The sequence below is a fragment of the Nycticebus coucang genome, chromosome 16 (assembly GCF_027406575.1).
Source record: "Nycticebus coucang isolate mNycCou1 chromosome 16, mNycCou1.pri, whole genome shotgun sequence".
In the NCBI taxonomy this organism is placed as follows: Eukaryota; Metazoa; Chordata; class Mammalia; order Primates; family Lorisidae; genus Nycticebus; species Nycticebus coucang.
This window is the reverse complement of record NC_069795.1, coordinates 49,274,626-49,298,584: the sequence shown is the minus strand read 5'-3', so window position 1 is coordinate 49,298,584 and position 23,959 is coordinate 49,274,626. Positions and strand designations below refer to the sequence as shown.

Genomic DNA, 23,959 nt, shown 5'->3' with positions numbered 1-23,959 from the left:
TGGCTAACAAACACATGAAAAAATGTTCATCATCTCTATCTATTAGAGAAATGCAAATCAAAACAACCCTGAGATATCATCTAACCCCAGTGAGAATGGCCCACATCACAAAATCTCAAAACTGCAGATGCTGGCGTGGATGTGGAGAGAAGGGAACACTTTTACACTGCTGGTGGGACTGCAAACTAGTACAACCTTCCTGGAAGGAAGTATGGAGAAACCTCAAAGCACTCAAGCTAGACCTCCCATTTGATCCTGCAATCCCATTACTGGGCATCTACCCAGAAGGAAAGAAATCCTTTTATCGTAAGGACACTTGTACTAGACTGTTTATTGCAGCTCAATTTACAATCGCCAAAATGTGGAAACAGCCTAAATGCCCACCAACCCAGGAAATGATTAACAAGCTGTGGTATATGTATACCATGGAATACTATTCAGCCATTAAAAAAAATGGAGACTTCACATCCTTCGTATTAACCTGGATGGACGTGGAAGACATTATTCTTAGTAAAGCATCACAAGAATGGAGAAGCATGAATCCTATGTACTCAATTTTGATATGAGGACAATTAATGACAATTATGGTTATGGTGGGGGAAGCAGAAAGAGGGACGGAGGGTGGGGGGTGGAGCCTTGGTGTGTGTCACACTTTATGGGGGCAAGACATGATTGCAAGAGGGACTTTACCTAACATTTGCAATCAGTGTAACCTGGCTTATTGTACCCTCAATGAATCCCCAACAATAAAAAATATATATATATTATAATAAATTATCAAAAAAAAACAAAAACATGAAATCGGTCACAGAGGGACAAGACTACCTCCTACATCTGTCTCCAACTACTCGGTTTCAGTCAGTGTTTCTTGTATATCCCTGCAGATTTAAGCTATGTGTACACCAGCAAAGGCATTTTTCCTTTGGCTTTTAAACAGATGGTAATATAGAAAACATACCTCTGTTAACAACATATCTTGGAGATCATTCCATATTGGAATATTTTAAAAGTCCCCATTATTCTTTATAGGTATATATATTATTCCATTATTTTGACATATCATAATCTCTTGTGAGGGACATTTCAAAAATCTTAAATGTTGATGTTTAAAGAGTTTGAGGAAGTTGTGTAACCTCATTGAACCTATTTTTTTGTTTGTTTCTTTTTAGTGGTGGTGGTTGTGATGGAGTTTTTTTCTCATTTGAAATCAGAATAATAGTAAACACCTCCTGTTGAAGAATTAATTTATTCATTTAGTAAGTATTTACAGAGTATATACTGTGTGCCCGACACTGTTTTAGAGCTGACTCCAAAATCTCAGTGCCTGGAAGGGGTAGTTACCATTAACTGAGATGAGGAAGACCAGGAGATGAGTGGATTTCAAAGAAAAGACATGGAGATGCCTGTTAGACAGCTGAGTGGCAGCGTCATAATGTGAGAAGCCCTGACACAGGTTTACTTAATTAATGCTTGTCTTCATTGCCGTGGAGGTAAAATGTCACTATTATACATGTACATGCCAAAGGATTTCTTAATTTTTTTGCATTGGATGTTGTATCATTTAAATTACTAGAAGTCATATTTCTTTTTCTTTTTTTTTTTTTTTTTTATTGTTGGGGATTCATTGAGGGTACAATAAGCCAGGTTATACTGATTGCATTTGTTAGGTAAAGTCCCTCTTGCAATCATGTCTTGCCCCCAGAAGGTGTGGCACACACCAAGGCCGCACCCCTCTCCCTCCTTCCCTCTCTCTGCTTTTCCTCCCCCCCCATGACCTTAATTGTCATTAATTGTCCTCATATCAAAATTGAGTACATAGGATTCATGCTTCTCCCTTCTTGTGATGCTTTTCTATGTAGAAATCATATTTCTAATCGGAGTGACCCAGGAGGAAACTGAGATGGTGGCCATGTCTATAATGAATTTAAAATGAAAAGCTACATCTGCCTCTAACAGATAGACCAGATCCATCTCTAAATCAAATGGTGGTGAGAGTGAGCCAAGTGTATTGTCAAGACTTCCACGCTTCCTTTACTTTGACCTGTGACTGGAGGACAAAGTCCCTGCTACCTCCCGCCTCACAACCCCACACCCAGAGGAAACAGGAGGGCCTGACCTGAGAATTCAATGAAATCCTGCTGAGAGCTACCTGTTGAGACTAAGCAAGTGGCCAGAAAATTTTTCACTGAGAAAAATGCACCCATTTCTTAGAGGGGGAAACATGAAATTTTAACTCCATTGGATAAAAGCAGACTTGCAAATTATGAAACAATTAAACAAATACTTATCTATGTGAGTCTTGAGTTATTTAAACTTCAGAAAACACAATTTCTGGTAATCACGGTTTGTACTCTGGATGGGTGTGTGTGTGTGTGTGTACACAGGGACAAATGTCTGTAAGACCCCTCAGTTTGCTCACACCAAGGGGGGACCTAGCAGGTGTACACTCTGGGGTACCCATGTCCATCAGAGGTGCACCAGAAGGGGATTTCATTCCCTTTGTCCTTTGTACCACTTGGAGCTAGAAGTAGTCGATTTATTCTTATGACATCCCTTCTTTTTGTTTTCTTGAACTGTTAACTGAGATTTTGAGAAGTAGACTGTTGAGGAGAGCAATAGATCCTATATGAGAAACAATCTTAATAGTTAAGATACGGGATTTCTAAAAATGAGATTGAAGAATCACATGGAGGAAGAGACCGAGCTGACAAGTACCTATGGACTTGAGGTCTGGAGAGCATCGTGGGCAGACATGGATGAAGTGTTTAATGCAACGGTGAGTTTGGCATGGAACATCAGAAAAGATAGCTCCAGCATATCAACATACAATTGAAAAATCTCTCCCTCACCCTGATGCATTAAAATTTCCCATGGTTGCCTCAACCATTTAGGAAACTCTGAAACAGGCTATGTGGTGATGGTGCAGAGAATCAGAGGGCAGAGCAGGAAAGAGTGTGGCCTGCCCTGCACTCAGCCCATACCTGGGTCCCTGCAAAGACAGCCATCCAACAGGGAACTACACCAGAAGTTTCAGGTACAACCCACAGACCTGGGAGCACGATCTTGAGAAGCAGCTGCTGGGAAGATAACTCAGGAAAACCAGAAATAATACCTCCTCATTCTCAATAATCCTGAAGAACTGTGACCCTTAATGGCATACACACAGGATGAAGGTGAGGGGACAGGGGCCAAGAAGAAGGAGAGATTTATGTTACACATCATTTCCTCTCTTCTCAATTTCTGTTAGTGTCTTCTCCAACATCTAACCCTGTACTCAAGAAAGGATCTGCTCTTGATTATTTATCACTCAGTGTGATAAATTTAAATCAAATTTAAGTCAGCTTTTTTCTTCTGAAAGTTTTTATAGGAGTGAGTCTAGCCCTGTGCCTGGGTTAGGGTAAGAAATTAATGCAGATTAAAGTGAACTACCTCCCCCATGAGATATTTGTATCTTATGTATCTCTAGTGGAGATTAAAATCTTAAAACTCAAAAAGATATTTAGTAATATTATAGTTAAACAGAGAGAAAATAGTGTCTGGGAGTCTGATATCAAGCCAGGCTGTAAGCCTCCTCACCTATAGTTGGGCATGGTCACCCTGGGAAAGAGGTGACCCCACAGCTTCCCTTGGGCGTCTTTGCCCATTTCTAAGAGTTTTGCTTTCATTTGAGTTGGCTTGGGACTTAAGGTGAAATCCATGGATGAAAATGGCTTGATTCATAAGATGAGAAGGGAAGATAAGCCAAAGTACAGTAGCAGTTTGACAGCAGAAATACAAAGGAAGAGTTGAGTCCCAGTTCAGCTCAGCTTTCTTTTCCCCACTAAAAAGCAAACACCATAGAGTCAAGTACTTTGGTTATTACCAATTAGCTATTCACAGTGGAGTCACCAGAAGAATTTGTTTTGTGTGATAAATCATCACACAATATTCATTATAATCACATCAACTTACAATTGGTTCATATGAGTGAGACATAGGGATTGTGCTCTTCAAGTTATTAAATGTTTTCACACTTGCTTGACCCTATACAGTAACTCTGGGACAGGTATTACTATTATTATTGTTCTCATTTTTCATTTTCCAGATAAGTAAACAAAGATACAAGGTTACCAAAGATCATATTATGTCATGATTTTTGGACTTAGTGAAAGAAGACAAATTTAACCCAAGGAAATTCAGAAGGTCATTACTAATTTTACAAAAGGATTTACTACAATATGTAGGAAATTTCCATGATGCCACCACATTTAAAATATATGTCCTTTGAGAATTTGAAATACTCACCACTATGACAACATTAAAATGAAATGTACAGTGACACTTGGGAGTCAGTATCACTGAATAGTTACAAAGAAATAGATATTTTTACAGATATAAACTCACATTGCTTCTTGCCGGTAGACTAACTCCCATGATAAATCTTTGCTATTTTGAGCATAAACAGCTCCCACTGTTACAGCCACTATTATAGCTGGGACTCCTAATGCGATAAAGAAGAACAGAATTAATGACTTATTCAAGACTGGGATTAATTGTCAAAGACCATGAGTAAATTATACATCTGACCCTTTTCAGGATGTATTGTCTTTCCACTGTGGACAATACACTAAATGTATTGTCCCACAGATGTGGGTTGACAGTAAACATCATTTTTCCCTTAGCGTTCTCTTTCCCCTCTTGGTGTCAGGCTCTATACATCAATCTTAAACTATTTCTGATTTATTTGTAACTCTTACTACAATTGCCTTTTTTTTCTTTTTCTTTTTTTTTTTTTGAGACAGAGCTTCACTTTGTCACCCTTAGAAGAGTACTGTGGTGTCATAGCTCACAGTAACCTCAAACTCCTCTTACCTCAGCCTCCCAAGTAGCTGGGACTATAGGCCCCTGCCACAACGCCTGGCTATTTTTAGAGACAGGGTCTCAATCTTGCTAAGGCTAGTCTTGAACTTGTGCGCTCAGGCAATCCATCCAGCTTGGCCTCCCACAGTATGGGATTACTAGCCATGAGCCACAATGCCTGGCCAACAATTACCTTTCTTAAATGGCATAGTTCCTTCTTTACTTGAATACATTTAAATTTAGATATCCCTAAAACAATTCTTCCTTTGCTGGAAACTCAATAAATTGTTCAAATAATTTGTTTTAGGGAGTCACTCTGTTGTTCTTGAAACATTTCTTTTGAAGTAGCTTGAAGTTAATTATCTCTGATCTAAATCTCAAATCAAATTAATGAAAAGAGATGTTAAAGAAAATTAATATCTTTAAGTTATTCCGTGATGTGTCTACTATAACTGTCGTGATCACCTCTACCTCCTTCACTAGAGTATAAACTAAATAGGCAAAAAGTATTCTTAGGTGGCACCCGTAGCTGAGTGAGCAGCCACATACATGCAGGCTGGTGGGTTCAAACTCAGCAGGGCCAGCTAAAAACAATAATGACAACTGCAGCAACAACAACAACAACATCATCATCAACAAAAAATAGCTGGGCGTTGTGATGGGCGCCTGTAGTCCCATCGACTTGGGAGGCTGAGGCAAGAGAATCACTTAAGCCCAAGAGTTTGAGGTTTCTGTGAGCTGTGATGCTACAGCACTCTATCCAGGGTAATAGCTTGAGGCTCTGTCTAAAAAAAAAGTATTCTTAGTAATCACTATACTTTCTATCTTCTCTACCTCAAGGCCGTATGCTATTAGGCCTTCAACAGATGTTTGTTTAAATTAAATGATTTCAGTGAAATTAAATTCCTAAGTAAGTGGAGATGCAAACACGTACCCCATCCAATTAATGAGATGAAAAGAATGAAATGTTGAGGAAGAGGCTTCATGGTCCTAACTAGAAGGAAATAGAGCTGGGCAGCGCTCAGCCCGTTCCAGGTAAACGTCACTAACAGGAAGTAGTGCAGGAAGGCGGCAGTGGCAGTGCAGGCGGGATTTGGGGTGTTAATGATGTCTTGACTGCCAACTTCGTTTTTACCAAAGTCAATATTGTTTATGTCACCATCATTCGTCTTCAAGTTCTTATTGGAATTTTCAATTCCAAACATAAAGAGGAGGTTGAAAATCAAAATTGATGTGCATAGACTGACTAACACCCACGTCACTGAGGTTTTTCTCACTTTCCTGAAACAAAACAGTAAATTCATTTTTAATTTCAAGATATTTTCACATTAGTAATTTATTTTCATGCTGTGAAATTTAAATGCAAAGTGAGAAATACAGCGCAATGTTATCTTATAATTTGGTTGAGTGAATTCTGCCCAGATTCCTAGTTAAGAAGAATACTTTTGCATACTGCATTTTTGTTCTTGGAAATTAATGCATAGTTTCAATTTAAAGATAATTTTTGTTAAATACAAGATTAAATAAACTTATATTTTAGATTTTTTTTCAAGGCTAAGTCTCAATACAATCTTTATATCCATTTTTTTCTCTTAATTTTTTTATCAAATCATAGCTATATACATTAACGCATTCATGGGGTACAATATGCTGATTTTATATACAATTTGGAATTCTTACATCAAATCTGTTAACATAGCCTTCACCTCACTTATTTAGTTGTTGTGTTAAGACGTTTATACTCTACTCTTTGACATGTACCCTTGCAATATTAAAAAATATGGAACAACTGCAAAAAATAAACTCCAGTGAAATTGTAAAGAAACAAAGGAATACTGCCACCCCATGTAAAACCATCTTACAGCCCAGTGGGGCCAGCTGGTTAGTCTGTTTTCCCAGTTACATTAGAAACTCATATTCTGATCTCATTTCCACAAATAAGTAGGAAACATGTTAATGGATCTTTACTTGAAACTTTGTTCTGATCCATTAGTTCCCAACCTTTTTGGGACCAGGGGCCATTCTCATGGAAGACAATTTTTTCACAGAAGGGGATGGAGAGTGGGACAGTGAGGAGAGGGGGACAGGAGGTGGAGCTCAGGCAGTGATGCTGCGTGGTCTGGTTCCAAATAGACCACAGGCCACTATCAAGTCCATGGCCCAGGGGTTGGAAATGACAGTTCCAAACAGAAGTGATAGCTAATCTCCATAGATAGCCCCTAGTGAACCCTACTTCCTGGTATTTATACCACATGTAGTTCTCTCTGGGGGTGCAGCTTGTTCCTTAATTTAACTCATAGAACACAACAGAAGGCCTGGTCACCAGGGCCGACTTACACATTAGACACAATAGTGCTTAGGGCCCACCATATTTTTATGGCCCACAAAAATGTTTCAACTTCTTTTAAAATTACAAGGAAAAAATAATTTTTAGGTCAAAGAATATTATTATATTCATCTTTATATCAATACAGTCATAAAATATAATTTTTAATCTTATTTATGGATGAAAGGTCCCACAAAGACAAAAGTGCTTAAGAACCACAAAAGTCATAACACAGCCCTCCTGGCAACTTTCTTTCTTGTGCTTTTGGGAGTTTTGAACCACCAAGTAAAGAGTCCAGCCGTTCTCCTAAAAACTCCACATAGAAATGCTCGGAGACTACATGGAAAGTGAGAAAGATGGACCTGCCCCAGCATCCTAGGGGAGCCTCCAAATGACTCTAGTCCCCAGCCACCATCTGACTACAGTCTCTGACTCCAGGAAAACCAGTAAAAGAATGACAGTTGAGCCACAGAATCATTAGAAATAATAAATTGTTGCTTTAAACCAACATGTAGGGCAGTTTTTTAATACAGCGCTAGATAATAAATTCTACTCTAGATTTGCAAGCATATACAAAGGCCATCTGTATATGAGGTCTTAAAAGGATTTTGTAAAATATTTAAACAGAAAACTGCACGCTAGTAGGTAAACTCATGTTTGAATGTAGAGAAAGACTCAAGTTTTTAAATGTAAATCATTTTTAAAATTCACTTAATAGGCTCAGACGGTGGCTCGCACCTCAATTCTAGCACTCTGGGAGGCCCGCGTGGGTGGATTGCCTAAGCTCACAGCTTCAAGGCCAACCTGAGCCAGACCTAGACCTCATCTCTAAACATAGTTGGGCATCGTGGCCAGCGCCTGTGGTCTCAGCTACTTGGGAGCCTGGAGGCAAGAGAATCACTTGAGTCCAAGAATTGGAGGTTGCTGTGAGCTATGACACCATGGCCCTCTTCCAAGGGTGATACAGTGAGACTCTGTCTCCAAAAAAATAAATAAATAATAAATAATAAAATTCACTTATAAATTTTAAAACAATAAGGTCAAATGTAATTTTAAAATAATTTTACATAGCAATGTAATAAATTTTAGAACAAATGATACAGCATTTAGCTCACATTACATTTAAAGAATGAAGCTTCCATGAACATTTTAAATTAGGTACAAATATTTTTAATTTATTTCATAGCCTATTGCCATTGATGCCATTCTTTATAATTTGAGTAGTGATTATGATCTCTTTAAATAGCTTATATAAAACAAAACTTCACGTGTTTTCCCTGCAAGACTCCTCAGAATCCTGTTTGCACATGCATCTCCCAAGGATGAATGTTCCAAGCATTTTGGAAAATGCTTGCTAATTGTCAAATGGCCAAGATATTCTGAGCAGTCCTTTTAACATAAAATATGCCCAAGGAATGTTCCTTCATTTGAAGATGTAATTTTCAAGTATATGACCAACTGTTCTTTAAAATTGCTTATTTTTTCTCCTCTTACTTACCTCCTATCTTTTCTCTATAACAGCGGTTCTGAACCTGTGGTTTGCGACCCCTTTTTAACAATGAAAGTACATTGCGGCATTAGGAAGGTTGAGAACCACTGCTCTAAAAGAATAGCCTTTTCTTCTGATTTTGTTGGAAGGCTTGCCTTATTCACCAGTAATGCAATATGAGAGAGACACAGAGAGAGTGTATGTGTCTGTGTGTGTGGTGTGTGTGTCTGTGTGTGTGGTGTGTGTGTGGTGCGTATACATGTTCTGTGCTGGCCCACAAATGTGTATCTTCAAACTGGCAGAAAACACAATATTTCCCTTAATAAAGTTGACCTCAGAAATGAGGCACGATATCCTCTTTTCTGTACATGTATTATTTTCCTTATTGTTTAAAAGGCAGATATATCCTTATATTCCCTCTAATAACATATTACAGTTCTGTGTATACTCTCCATTCACTTCCATACTAAGGAAAGTTATAAAATCTCTGCTCACTACCATTCAGACTGCGAGACCTCGGGGGATAACCATTTCCCCATGTTATTACTGTGCTTAATGTTCTAACATCTTCAAACACCTTGCTATTCTTAATAACCCAGAATTGGATGAACAAATCTATTTGCCTCATTATATATTCTTTTTTATGACATTCCATTGTGACCTCTCTCAGTCTTTCAAGTTCCACACTGAATAAAAAAGCTTACATTCAAATAGAAATCAGTACATCCTCTTGATATTTCAGTTGAGATTTCCCAGACAATTCAAAATTTCTTTGTCTATTGAAAGTTTTAAAGACCAGAATGGCAACAACTTTTCAAAAGAATCTTTTTATGTAAGATTAGATACCAATTTTTGTCTGAATTTGAACATAAAAGGAGCCGAGCATGGTGGCTTACGCCTGTAATCCTAGCACTCTGGGAGGCCAAGGCAAGTAAATTTCTTGAGCTCAGGAGTTCGAGACCAGCCTGAACAAGAGCAAGACCCCCTCTCTGAAAAATAGCTAGGTGTTGTGGTGGGTGCCTGTAGTCCCTTGGGAGGCTGAGGCACAGCAAGAGTTTGAGTTTGCTGTGAGCTGTGACGCCATAGCACTCTACCAAGGGCAAAAAAGTGAGACTCTGTCTCAAAAATAGATAAACAAATAAAAATTAAAAAAAATAAAAATAAAAATGAATTTTAACATAAATTATGACCTACAGCAAGAAGAGATTAATATATTCAAGTAACCTGGACCTTCTTACAGAAAATTATTATACAGATGTTCCTCAACTTATGAAGGGATTGTGTCCAGATAAACCTATCATAAGTTGAAAATATCATTAAATTCAAAGTTCATTTTCAACTTTTGGATGTGATCAAAAGTTAAGATTGCTTAATCTTTTTTCTAATATAGACAGTCCCTGAATTGTCATTTGGGTCACATCCAAATGTGAATGCAAGGACTGTCTGTATTTCATTTTTATTATGTAAGAACTTGCCTATGAACAAAGAAACCTATATGATTTAAGATTTAAAGGTCAATAAAATTTTGTCTTTGTTCCTATTTCCTAAGGAATTTTAGTGCTAGGAAACATGTTGATAAAGAAGGGGAAAAAGTCAGATGACAAGTGGAAGGAGTGAAATTTTAGAAAAAACTGCAACTTATCCCTATGAGACCAAATAATTGTCAATGTAACTGTGGCGATGGTAGAAAGACAAATGAAGAGACAAATATGAGAAGCATGTAATTGTACACAACAAACTTGTAATTACACAACATTTTCCCTCAAGGCACTTACCACAGTTTGTAATTATATATTTGTTTGTGTGTATATTTGTATGATGTCTGTCTTCTCCAGGAGAATGTAAATTTCATGACAGATGGGAACTTATCTCTCTTGTTGATAGTTTTATATTCAGCTCCCCATATAGTAAGCACTCAATATAAAAATTTTAAATGAATGACAAGAGATTCATTTAATGTGGAAGGGAAAGAGGAATCAAAATACTTTCTGGCTCTTCGGAGAAATGTCCAGTTGCCATATAGGGCAGAGAAAGTGAAAAATGAGCCCAATCATCTTGCTGTGATTGAAATAAGGAAGTGCTTAAAGACTGACCATGACAAAACAATGTGAAGGACTTCCTCTGACTACATTGGGAAGTACACTTTTTACAAAAGAATATTAGTAGATAAACATAAAAAGAATAATAGATTAGAAAAGCATCATTTTTCAACCACTGTATAATAATTTGTTCTAGTAAGGATCATCAGTGGATGCCAAAATTGAGTAAAAGATTATTAAGAAACAAGATACCACACATTCTGAAAGTAGCACCCCATATTTTTGACAGACGAGAAACATGAGCCATTACAATTTGGAAATCTGGCAGACATCACTTTAAAAGAAGGACTCAAACTTACAACCATTAATGAGACAAACTGATATGCCCTTCTTGTTGTGTTACTCTAAAAAAATCTCAATAATGTAGTATTCCCACTAAATATAGTTAACCTGCATCTATCTAATCATGAGGAAAATTTCAGGCAAATCTTAAATGGTAGAACATTCTTTAAAATAACTGGCCTGGGCACTTCAAAAATTTCAATGTCATGAAAGACCTGAACAGACAGAGGAAACCTAAAAAAGACAGAGGAATTCTTCTACGCCAAAGGAAACAAAAGAGACGTGAAAGCTAGATGAATTGAGAAAAAAATAGCTATAATGGACATTATGGGGACAATTGGAGAAATCTGAATATGGACTGTACATGATCATAATATTATACACACATTAATGTTAAATTTCTTGTGTTAGATTTCCTGAAGGGAGATATGGTATTATGCTATGTAGGAGAATGCCCCTGCTCATAGGAGATCAATACTTGAAGAATTTAGAGGGGGCAATCATGATGTGTACAATTTACTTTCAAAATTTCAGGAAAAAAATTAAAAAAAGATTAAGCAAAATATTAATAATTGGTGAATCAAGGTGAAGAGAATATGGGTGTTCAGCATTCTCATTCAACTTTTCTGTGTGTTTACAATTTTTTAAAGTAAAACATTCAGAAAACATTTTAAATAGCAACACTTTCAAAATAAAAAACTCTGATTCTACATATCTGAGAACATAAGTGTAGTTGTGAAAAATTTCAGAGACTCTGAAGGAAAGATGAGTTCATCTCGAGATGTCTTGAGCATGAAAAGAGAACTACCCAGGAAAGTGCTCGCTACACCCATTTACTCAGGGATATTCCTTTACCATGGACCAGGCACTGTGCTCAGCCCTGGGGAAACAGTGGTGAAAGCAAACCAAAACAAATCCCAGCAACAAAATCAGGGTAGGTCAGAGTCCTCATAAAATTTCATGTTGAGAGGGAAAACAGTAAATAAGTAAACTAATAAATGAACAAGCTTCTAAAAGATTATAGACTGTTTAAAATGTGGCAGGTGACAAAAAAGTAACAAATGGGATGCAAAATTAGATCCTGAGTGAAGAAGTCAAGGTGAAGAGAGGTATGTGTTTAGATGTAATTATTCAAATTCGATTTTTTTAAAAACCATGAAATTTAAAAACTTTCACTACTTGAAAACTTCATATATTTTTGAAAAAAGTTTCACCATTGCAAACACCATATATATATATTTTTCTTTTTTTTTTTGCAGTTTTTGGTCGGGGCTGGGTTTGAACTCACCCCTCCGGCATATGGGGCCAGCGCCCTACTCCTTTGAGCCACAGGCGCCGCCTGCAAACACTATATATTTTAAAAATTTTTCTCAAAAATTTGCTGGTTACCAACATTTCTTTCTTTCACAAATGCAAATTAATAGGCATGGTTCTATTCACCCCTAAGGAATTATAGAATTGATGAGCTGTGGGACCACATTAATTTTACATGACAAAGTTATAATTACATGGCATATAATCTTCTTTCAAGACACTTACCACAATTTGTAATTATATATACATACATCTATATATATATATATATATATTTTTTTTTTTTTTTTGGAGACACAGTCTCACTATGTAGCCCTTGGTAGAGTGCTATGGCATCACAGCTCACAGCAACCTCAAACTCTTGGGCTTAAGTGATTCTCTTGCCTCAGCCTCCCAAGTAGCTGGGACTACAAGCGCCTGCCACCACCCCCAGCTACTTTTTGTTGCAGTTGTCATTTATTTTTTTAATTAAATCATAGCTGTGTCCATTAACGCAGTCATGGGGTACCATGTGCTGGTTTTATATACAATTTGAAATATTTGCATCAAACTGGTTAACATGGCCTTCATGGCATTTTCTTAGTTATTGTTTAAGACATTTATATTCTACATTTAGTAAGTTTCACATGTATCCTTGTAAGATGCACCATAGGGGTGGTCCCACCAATTACCCTCCCTCCACCCAGCCTCCCCACTCTCCTCCCCTCCCTTTCCCCTGCAGTTGTCATTTTTGTTTAGCTGGCCCAGGCCGGGTTTGAACCCACCACCCTTGGTGTATATGGCTAGCACCGTAACCACTGTGCTATGGGCGCTGAGCCATAATTATATATTTATTCGTGTGTAATCCTTAGCCTTTCTAGGCTGGAGTCTTCCTCTGTAAAATGAGCACATTCAACTAAATCTCTGAGTTCTCTTCAAGTGAAAATAGACCGTATTCTGATGAGAATATGCTGAGAGTACATTATATCAGGACAGCAATTTATGTTATGAAAAGAGCCTTCTCCTCTTACCTGGTGACAATCTGAAATATTATTGTAAAAGCCAGACAAAAAATGGAGAGTGCACATCCAACGTTGGATAACGTATCTAGTGATGCCGGATACTGATAATTCTTTTTGAAAGTCTGAAAAATAGGTTAAAACTCATGTTTTAAAATAACCATTCCTGAAATGTCAATGGAAGTCATGAAGAGTTACATTGGTCAAAATAACCAGATTGTTATCATATATGTCTTCTTTTTATAAAGCTCTTGCTATATTTAAAAATGAAATAAATTAGCCCCTTATCTCTAAGCAGCTTACTAATGCAGTTAGGGAAAATATGCAGATACAAAAATCTGCACACACTCAAGTCCCCTAGTTGGTCCTAAGGAACCTGTGGACACACATGGGTTTCACCTCCTGCGATACTGTATGTCAATCTGTGTTTGGTTGTGGACGCAGAATCCGCCCATTCAGAGGGCTGGCCATTTATTCCTCTGTAAGTAGACCCATGCAGCTCAAACCCTTGTTGTTCAAGGGTCAGCTGTTTATACATTACCTCAATAACTAAAATCAAAGTTGTTTAAGTTAGGTCTAAATTAGCCAAGTATCAATTTCATTATTTTTATGAGTAACTGTTGATATAACCCAAGCACATCTAAGCGTATGCACTAAAAATGGAGCTGCAAGAATAATTTTCATAGATGTGGAAAGATGTTCACATGATTCCATTAGGTTTTTTAAAAAGGAGGGCTCATTTTTGTGTAATATATCTGTATCCCAGTATGTTTGTATATGTGCATAGAGCAGCATATTTCTTTTTGTGTGTGTGTGCGCGCGCGCGTACACATTTAGTTTTATTGTAACAAAGCAACTTGTACACGTTTATTGTAACAAAGCAACTTGTACACGTTTAACGTTTAAAACTGAGCGTCATCTTTCCTTTCCAGTGAAACAAAAAGAAAATTTAAAAATAAACAGGAACAAAATTACAATAGAGAATGTCGATTCCAAATAAGATCCTACAGGTTCTGCTGATTCTCCCATTTGAGTGGCAGGGCTCAAGTCATCATTAGGAGAGAATTTATTTTAAAAGCGTCATCTTAAACTGCAAGGATGTCCGTTGAACATCACAATTAAACATGCCAAAGGAGAAGCCGTGTTGTCAAAATGCCCACTTAACCCACCCAAACATCTCAAACCCACCCTCTGCTGACCTTCTACACCCCATTTTTTAAAGTTTTTTTTTTCTTTTTTTAAAAAAGAGAAAGTAGACAGATACATGTTGGTAAATGCTAACTGTCCATATTCACATAGAGACACAGTGCACTCTCTGAGCCCAATATACAGAGAAAGGAGAGAAAAAGCTAGAATTCTATGCACTACTACACAGGGGCCTAGCACCCTCCAGCTTCCAGCAGAGCGAAGGGAGCAGGTTTTTCTTTTTTCCCACAGAGCTCGGTGGTGTTGCTTCCATACAGTTTTTGTTGAGACAAGAAGGGATAAAAATGAATTTGGAACAGAAACGAGTAGAGATTCTTTTCCCATTGTATTCTGCTCAAGGTATTTCCCCCCAAAATAAGTTGAGAATCATGGTGTAGAGAAAAGAGACCTCAAGAACAGGGCGACTGAGCACAAGAGGGGGAAAAAAAAAAAGACTGCAACTTGCTCCCAGGGACTGGAGAAAAATTTTTCAAAGGTTGGAATCCATCAGTGTTCTGTTAGTCATCTTCTCCTTCATCCTCCTCTCCTTCCTCCCCTTCATCATCATCTCCATCTCCTTCACCTTCATCCTATCCCCTTCTTCATCGGTATCTTCCAAACCTTCATCATCATCATCTTCTTCCTCTTCTTCCCCTTCTCCTTCTTCATCATCCATATCAGGAACCAAGTAGTACTGTAATGGATTTGGCCAAATGTCATCTTTGATGGCCTCTCCTAATCCATCTGCACCTGCATCAGAATGGTCAGTAAACCAGGTACAGAAGCTCTCTGGTTCCTCACGCTGCCTCTTCCCGCTGGCTTTATTCTATGTTTGACTGGAACATTTTGTCAAATCCTTTCCAGATTTCCATTCGATTTCAGTGGACTTTGAAGATGGATCACCACTCTCATTCAGATGAAATTCTTTGGAGAGAACTTTATTTTCAAAGTAAGGGTTTTTTTCAACATAAAAATCTATTCTGTAACCTGGTTTAATATCTTCAAATTCTGTCACTTCAACTCTGATCAAATAATGCAGTACCTCTTCATCCTCCTCCCCAGGCAGCGTGGACACTTGTGGATGGTTGACAAATGTTGTTACCCCCAAATTTGGGATTTTTGGCAATCAATTCTGACCCCTTCTGAAAAAATAGTTGGTAGAGTTTGTTATATTTCTGTTCTACGTTCAAAATCTCCCTGTTCATTAAGTCTGTCTATTTAATTTTGTACGGCATCAATATGTTCAATTGCTTCCTGCTGTTCTTTTTCTTTCTTTTTTGGCAATCCCTGAGATCCTGAGGTGTCCTCCGGTCTGGGAGCAGTAGGCAGTCTTGGTTTCTTCTTCTGATGCAGGAGCAGAGACTGGCGTTTGGGGGCCATGCTGCTGGGAAACTCCGAGAACCTAACTGCAGGTCTCCTAGCTCGGCAGAAAGACTCTTTGAAAACTGGAGAGCAGCATATTTCATATGAGTGTGTACTCTTAGGAATCTGTTAAGTAGTAGCAATGGTCACTGGGTGGGTACAATATGGAGAATTCTTTTTGCTTGTCTGTACTTTCTGATTTTTTCAATTTTTAAAATGAGAAATTCAATGTATGCTTATTTATAAAACATGAAAATAATATAGAAGCATAAGAAAAGCGTATGTTCCTCTATACTTCCAGCTACCCCACACTATACTCTACCTCTTGAAATATTTTTTTTCCATAATTGACTGTTTTGTATTGCTTAAATTATTATCCAGTTCTCCTACACAAATATATAGGGGTTTGTTAAATAATAGGATTAATAATAATAGGATTGACATTGTGATTTTTCATAAGCATTTTCACGTAAGTGTATTACTGTTTAGCAGGTAAAATTTTACACTTTATGCAATGCATATATACTGTTTTTATAGAAATAGAATAAAAATAAAATAAACATTTTAAAAGTAATAAAAAAAGTTCATGTTTTTTGTGTGTAGTACACTAAGAAGCTACACAAGGAATCATCGAATCCATAAATTTTTGGATTATAGAAATAATTTATTTACTCAGAGCCCATGGGCTCTTACCTTATATATAATTCTAATTAGCCTTTTTTAAAAATATTGCAATCCAGGGCAGTGCCTATGGCTTAAAGGAGTAGGGCGTTGGTCCCATATGCCAGAGGTGGCAAGTTCAAACCCAGCCCCAGACAAAAACTGCAAAAAAAAAAAATATATATATATATATATATAATCCCAAAACTAATTACAAATGTGGGTAGGCATCACTGAGGCAGACTCAGATATCAGTGAGAAGACATAGTCAAAAGCCTGACCTCAAAAAATAAAGCTTTACTTTGTGACAAAGTAGGCTATCTAATTTAACATACATAGCAACCTGAGCTGTACACACTTGATCAATGTTACTATAATTTTAAGATACCCCCCAAAAGTTAAAGTTTTATCTTTAGTATCTTCTAATTGCAAAAGTGGATCCCTCTGTAAGTTAGAAAATAAATAGTTTAAACCAAAATAAGATGGCCGGGCATGGTGACTCATGGTAGGTGGACTCAGGAGCTCAGGAGTTCAAGACCAGCCTGAGGAAGAGGGAGATCCGGCCTCTAAAACTAGCCAGGTGTTGTGGTGGGCATCTGTAGTCCCAGCTTCTTTGGAGGGAAGGCTGAGGCAAGAGGATCACTTGAACCCAAGAGTTTGAGGTTGCTGTGAGCTATGATGCCATGACACTCTACCGAAGATGACAAAGTGAGACTCTCTCTCAAAAAAATAAATCAAAATAAAAGAGGTTTGGTAATTAAAAAGAAAACTACAGTTTCTTTTTCAGAAAATAAATCTAAAAAGCAAAGTTCTATATTCAATAATCCAAGCTGTCCTTGTATATTTTACTGATCTCTGTTGGCTTCCCAAATACTCTACATCATAGCTACTGAGGAATGAAAACAGCTATGATTTGTAGCATTAATAGCTCCTTAATAAGGGGGAAGAAACGCTGCATATCTCCTCATTCCATTGCGTACAAAACCACATATAAACTGACATTTTGGTTTTCACTAGAATAACAGGTTTCTAGAATTGGAACACACAGAAGCTCCTCTTCTTAAAAGAGTCCCTCTGAATGCTACACATACAGCTATACAGCAGAGCTACGTGTCATCAGTTACTTGCACAGCGTGGCTCTGGAGGCCAAAGAGGTAAACAATACACAGAGGAAGTATGGGACAAACTGAATGAATTCAAGAGCTCTTCCTTTTATATCTTCTAACAAAAACTCAGTAATTTGAATGATTTCAGTGGAAAAAGCTTTATGCAACTGATGTAAGCTGTTCACATAGAGCTAAGTATGGAAGCCTGTCTCCAATACACACAGCTTCACTCTGGTTATGACTGCACACTTTAGAACACTGGTGTCCAACCTGTGGCCCATGGGCTGCATGCTGATTTTTCTGAGGATTGTTTTGCTTCCCTGTGGCCTCAGACATCTAAAAAGTTTGCATGGGACTTTTGTTTTGCTCATCAGCTGCTTTTAGTGCTTGTGTATTTAATGTGTGGCTCAAGGCAACTCTTAATCTTTCAATGTGAGGCGCATTAAAAAAAAAAAAAAGGTTGGGCACTCCTGCTTTAAACATCCGGGTTAGTTGATGGAGTTTGGCAGCTGCTTTTTCACACATGGGCTCCCTCCCATTATTAAATATGTAGTGCTGACCTCTCTTTCTTATGACGATATTGCAAAAAACTCTATTCTACATTCATGTCCCTTTTTAGTTCTATCACTCCATTCCTTGTTGTTCTACTTAACGTGAGCCAAGAATCAAATTAAACTTGAAAATCAAACTACCCTGTTTCCCCAAAAATAAGACAGTGTCTATTTTAAGGTGTGCTCCCAAAGATGCGCTAGGTCTTATTTTCAGGGGACGTCTTATCTTTCCTGTAAGTAGGTCTTATTTTCGGCAGATTTCTTATTTTCGGGGAAACAGGGTACATCCATGATTTCCCCCCATGAGCATATACTAGAGTTGTGAATAAGGAAAATTCTCCCCTAGAACAAATTATTGTATACTTCCTTACCATTAATACAGCAAAATTAGTAGTATGGTTGCAGTGGCACTGCAAGAATCCATCAGGGCCCTTGACTTTGTCACAGCCATATGTGTCCCAATCATTCATTGAAAAATTCCAAAAGACACAGGCATAGGAATGGAGTTGAAATTCTTCTAGATTGTACTGTGAAATGATAAGACAATTACAGATTTTTTTAATGTTTAATTGGGTAAAAAGTCAAATAGAATAAGACTCATATGAGAGATCGGTTAGACATATACTAAGCAGAGTAGTATATCTTCTTTATTGTAGATTAAAGAAGGGGAAAAGAACACAAAATGCAAATTAGTTAATTTTGCATTTAGTTTGACTGAATATGTGAGTAAGAAGAACATTTAAATGAATACTTCAAAGAATCTTTTATATGGATTTATTTTACCCAAACTATTCCTGCTTTTGTAATCAAGAGTGATCTGAAATTTTTATTTCTGTTCATGAAAATACTCACCCTTGGACTAAAGACCATTTCAACAGAAGCATGCTGAACTTCTTCATTTTCATCAGTTTTGCTTGAGATAATTTTTTGACTAAAATTTGACTTAGTTATAAATGTTTTTGATTGGAAAAGCTTGTTGTTTTGATACACGACAAAGCCACATGCCTTGGTTGTACCTGTGTGTTGTAGGGGAAAGACATTAAAATCAATAAATGAACCCGAGAGAACAAAGTCCCATGTCATTGTTGCTTCATATTCTAGTAAAGTACAGTAAAAAGTGATTTGCTGGCTGAACCCTAGCTAACTTGCCATATGTAACTAACATATATGATTGGCCGTTCCACCCACAGCAATTTTTTCCCCAAGGTTCAGTGTCCTTACTTTCTACATGAGAACAATAATTTCTAGCTATTCCACCTCCAGAAGGTATTACAAGGATCTCAAGAATAAGTGAACGTCTAGGTCTCCACACAGTGAGGAGTGTAGGTAGCCCAGTCCATGAGGCTTCCCTCACTGATAGAACACAGAGCAAGAAACAGCAAAGGGTGAATATCAGGATGGCTGTGCCAAGAGGAGAGCCCTGTGAGGTCTGTCTCCGGTTCCAAGGGCAGAGACCAATCATGGTAAGTCCCAGAGCCAGGGGCTCAAATGATTCCTTCAGCAGAGCTGTGGAGTCAGGTACTTGTCACCATCTCTTGAACTATTTATTGGCCTCTGCAATATCATGACAATCACGGCCTTTTCCCAAGGCTGGAAAACTGTGAAATATTCTTCCTGACATTGGTAAAAGTGGTCCACTATTCATCAAAGATCCTGGAAGACCAGGGTGCTGTGGAGGGTTTTGTACCGGGCTTGGCCATGGCATGGTCAAACAGCACCACCTGAGGGATGCCTCCTAGCCGCTTGTACAATGGTCAACCAGATTTAAAGTTGCAAAAGAAACAACAGTAAGTACACATTTTCACTGAATTCATTCCCTGTGCTGTGTTTGTTAATTGATATAAGGAAAACGGTCGCTATGAAACCAGCTTACTCAGTCATGTGATAAGGGAGGCAGGCAAGGCTCTAACAGTCCCCAATTGTCCTACCTGCCAGGGACAGCTACCTGCCATTCTGTCTCTGCCTCTACCTAGAGAGGAAGGTGTGGGCTGCTGGCTTTTGTTCATGGCACACTGCCCACACCGAATGGCTCCTCCTGGATACTAGATCATAAAGTTCACCTTAGTAAGTTAACTTTTTATTCTTTTTTTGCAGTAAGTCTTTTATTTTATTTTATTTTTTAAGGAAAGGATGATGTAAAATTTAAATCCATAGAAGTATATTGATTTTTTTTTTTGTAGAGACAGAGTTTCACTTTATGGCCCTCGGTAGAGTGCCGTGGCCTCACACAGCTCACAGCAACCTCCAACTCCTGGGCTTAAGCGATTCTCTTGCCTCAGCCTCCTGAGCAGCTGGGACTACAGGCGCCCGCCACAACGCCCGGCTATTTTTTTGTTGCAGTTCAGCCAGGGCCGGGTTTGAACCCGCCACCCTTGGTATATCGGGCCGGCGCCTTACCAACTGAGCCACAGGTGCCACCCTGATTTTTTTTTTAAATGAAAGTCCTGCTTGCCCTCTCTTCAATCCTACAGTATTATAGTATTTTGGTTATTTATTTTTTTAATCATCAATTTCATAGATATTCAGATTTGTTAGAAGCAATTACATTTACTATTATCTTGAAATTTAAAGAAATCTTCATAATCCTAAATATATGTCCTTGATATTTCTGTATTTATATTCTTTCTTCTCTTTCTCGCCTTCCTTCTCTAGTCCTTCCCTTGATCAAATTTGTCAGAAGCTTATTTATATCATTAGTCCTTTCATGGAATCAATTCTTTGCTTTGTTAATTCTAGCATTTGTTAATTTCTATTTGCATTTGTTTCTACCCTTATATTTATTAATTTCTTCCTTCTAGTCTCTTTACATTTATTTTATTTTTATGCTTCTTTAGCTGAATGCATGGAGTTTTTTAAAACAATTTTTTTTCTAATAAATGTATTGAAGGATATACATTTTCCTTTAAATGCTTTTTTTTTGTCCACATCCCACAGATTTTGATATGTGGTGTTCTCACTGCCATTAATTTTCAAATAATTTTTAATCTGCACTTTAGTTTCTTCTCTAAACTAGTGTTCTAAAATTTTCTAATTGGATAGAATTTTGGATATTCTTTCATGGTACATTTCTAGTTTTATTACATGATGGTCAGGAATTATGTCCTATATAATTTTCTATTCACAAAATGTATAAGCTTTTCCTTGTGGCCTAATAAATGGTCAGTTTTATGTACTCCATGTATATTTAAAAAGAATTTTTATTATCTGTTTTCTACCAATAAAATTATACACACATGCAATAAATTAAACATCAAGTTTATTCATTATTTTTGTCTACTTGATGTTCAATTTCCAGGATAGTTGCATTAAAATTTCTCCCTATGATAGTATTTTAGCCAATTCTCCGTTTTAGTTCCAAAAATTTTTATTTATGTATTTCAATGATGTCTTTTTAGAAGAACAAACAATTAAAATACAGATATTTGGAAAGATTATTACTTTTTGTCACGCCTGTAATCCCAGCACTGTAGGAGGCTGAGGAGGGAGAATCACTTGAGCTCAGGAGTTCGACACTCGCCTGAGCAACAGTGAAACCCCGACTCGTGAAAAAAATGGAACTCGCCCAGCCAAGCGCTGCGGCGAGTGCCTGTAATCCCAGCAGTTTCCGGAGGCTGAGGCAGCCCGAGTCTGAGGTTGTGGTGAGCTACCACGCCCACTGCACTCTGCTCAGGGGCATAGGGTGGGACCCTGTCTCAACAACAACAACAAAAAAAGTACTTTTTGTCAATATAAAAAAAATTGTCCTTTCCAGTCCAGAGTCTCTGTCTCTTAATAGTGTTTTAAACCCATTTGACTATATTGATTATTAATATGGAATAAAAAATTGGGTCTCTACCTTTCACCAAACAAAAAATAAATGCCAAGTATGCCAAAGACCTAAATATAAATACAAACACTAAAAACATTCAGAAAAAAGCATAACAGACTATCATGATGACTTCAGAATAGGGAAGGACTTCTTTTAAGAAGGCAAGTACCAACTATAGAAGAAAAGACTGAAATATTTGGCACATTGCTACACTATAAATTAAACTTCTGGTATGATAAAACACTTCAAAAAGACAGCAACATCTTTTTTAATGGCTGAATACTTTATATCTTTTATATTAACCTGGATAGAATTGGAACACATTCTTCTTAGAAAAATATCACTAGAATGGAGAAGGAAGAATCCAAAGTCCTCAATCCTAACATGAAGCCAGAAGATCATCTAATACATACCCACATAAGAGAAAAAACTCAAATCAATTGAAGGTGGGGGAAGAGGGAACGAGGGAGTGAGGAGAGGGGAGGAGGGTGGAGGATGGGGGGTTATAGTGTATGGCACACCTCTTGGGGATGGGACACAACTATAAGAGGGACTTTACCTAACAAATACAAACAGTGCAACCTAATTCTTTGTACCCTCGATGAACCCGAACCAATTAATAACAATAATAATAATAAAAAAAGACAGCAACAGACTAAAAGGAAGATGTATGTAATTTATATAACAAACAAATATTAATATTCAGAATTTATAGAGAATTTAATGACCAGGAAGGAAAAGACAAACAATCCAATATAAAAATGATCACAATTTGAATAAGCAAATTACAGTATGGGAATCTGAATGTCTAACAAACATATTGAAAGATGCTCAACTCAAGGGAGAGAAAAATTAAACAACAACATCATACCATTGAGCTTCCAAGATGGGAAAGGAAAATAACACGATACTTAACCGAATTTGCAAAAGTCAACAAACTTGACAACACCCATGGATAAACCTCCCAAATGAGATGTCAAGTTAAACAAAAAAGTTCTAAATAGCATGATACCATTTGTGTAAATGTTTAAAACGTCACCAACAATAGGATATTTTGTGTATGGGATACACAAACATGCAGCAAAACTTTAAAGACAACCATGAAACTCATACACATCAACTTCAGGAAGATGTACTTTCTGGGGAAGAGGGATGGGAAGGAAGAGAGAGGGTTTCAGGTGCAGCTGAAATATCATCTGTCTTCTTTTCTCATGAAGGTCTGAAGCAAAGATAGCCAAATTTGACATCTATTTACCTTATTGGTTGTTACCCAACTGCTGCTTGCATTATTTTCTAAAATATAAAAGACAAGCCAGGCGCGGTGGCTCACACTTGTAATCCTAGAACTCTGGGAGGCCAAGGCAGGTGGATTGCTTTAGTGCAGGAGTTTGAGATCAGCCTGAGCAACAGCAAGACCCCATCTCCAAAAACAGCCAGGCGTTGTGGCAGGCACCTATAGTCCCAGCTACTCGGGAGGCTGAGGCAAGAGGATCGCTTGAGCCCGAGAGTTTGAGGTTGCTGTGAGCTGTAAGCCACAGCACACTACCAAGGGTAACAAAGTGAGACTGCCTCAAAATAAATAAATAAATAAATAAATGTAACAGTAGTGTATATTACTATATATATATACACATATATATATATGACTTAGTCTGTACCCTCACAAAGCATATGGCCAAAGCAAATGGAAGCAAAATTCCCCAGAATGCCAGACCCAAAAATAACATCTCTCTTCTTTTCCAGTGCTATTATCAATTTATTCTTTCTAAGATATGCACTTTGTGGCACTGAATTTTTTATTTAGGGAGAGAAGGTATACATGCATATGTTTTTAATTTGTTTTTTTTTAAGACATTGAAAATTATAACCATTTCAAATTATACATAAGAATTTCTGAACAGCCTTATGCAAGACAATAGGGAGCCCATGTAGGCATCATA

The 23,959-nt window shown here is 37.5% G+C and overlaps 1 protein-coding gene and 1 pseudogene across 4 annotated transcripts in view; both read right to left on the bottom strand.

The window, feature by feature from the left end:
• ADGRG7 (adhesion G protein-coupled receptor G7) overlaps positions 1-23,959 on the bottom strand; it is an 85,040-nt gene that overhangs the window by 20,328 nt on the left and 40,753 nt on the right. For 2 of the 3 annotated variants that reach the window (XM_053565797.1, XM_053565799.1), the window contains 5 exons: positions 19,064-19,227; positions 18,583-18,738; positions 13,360-13,472; positions 5,774-6,120; positions 4,384-4,480 (listed from right to left, as the gene is read on the bottom strand). In XM_053565797.1, the coding sequence (XP_053421772.1) occupies positions 4,384-4,480; positions 5,774-6,120; positions 13,360-13,472; positions 18,583-18,738; positions 19,064-19,227 (877 nt within the window). The remainder of the gene's footprint in view (positions 1-4,383; positions 4,481-5,773; positions 6,121-13,359; positions 13,473-18,582; positions 18,739-19,063; positions 19,228-23,959) is intronic. The other variant, XM_053565798.1, reaches the window with a different exon arrangement.
• Positions 14,530-15,912, bottom strand: LOC128568124 (protein SET-like; annotated as a pseudogene). The gene has a single exon (XR_008374986.1). The product of XR_008374986.1 is annotated as a protein SET-like (transcript).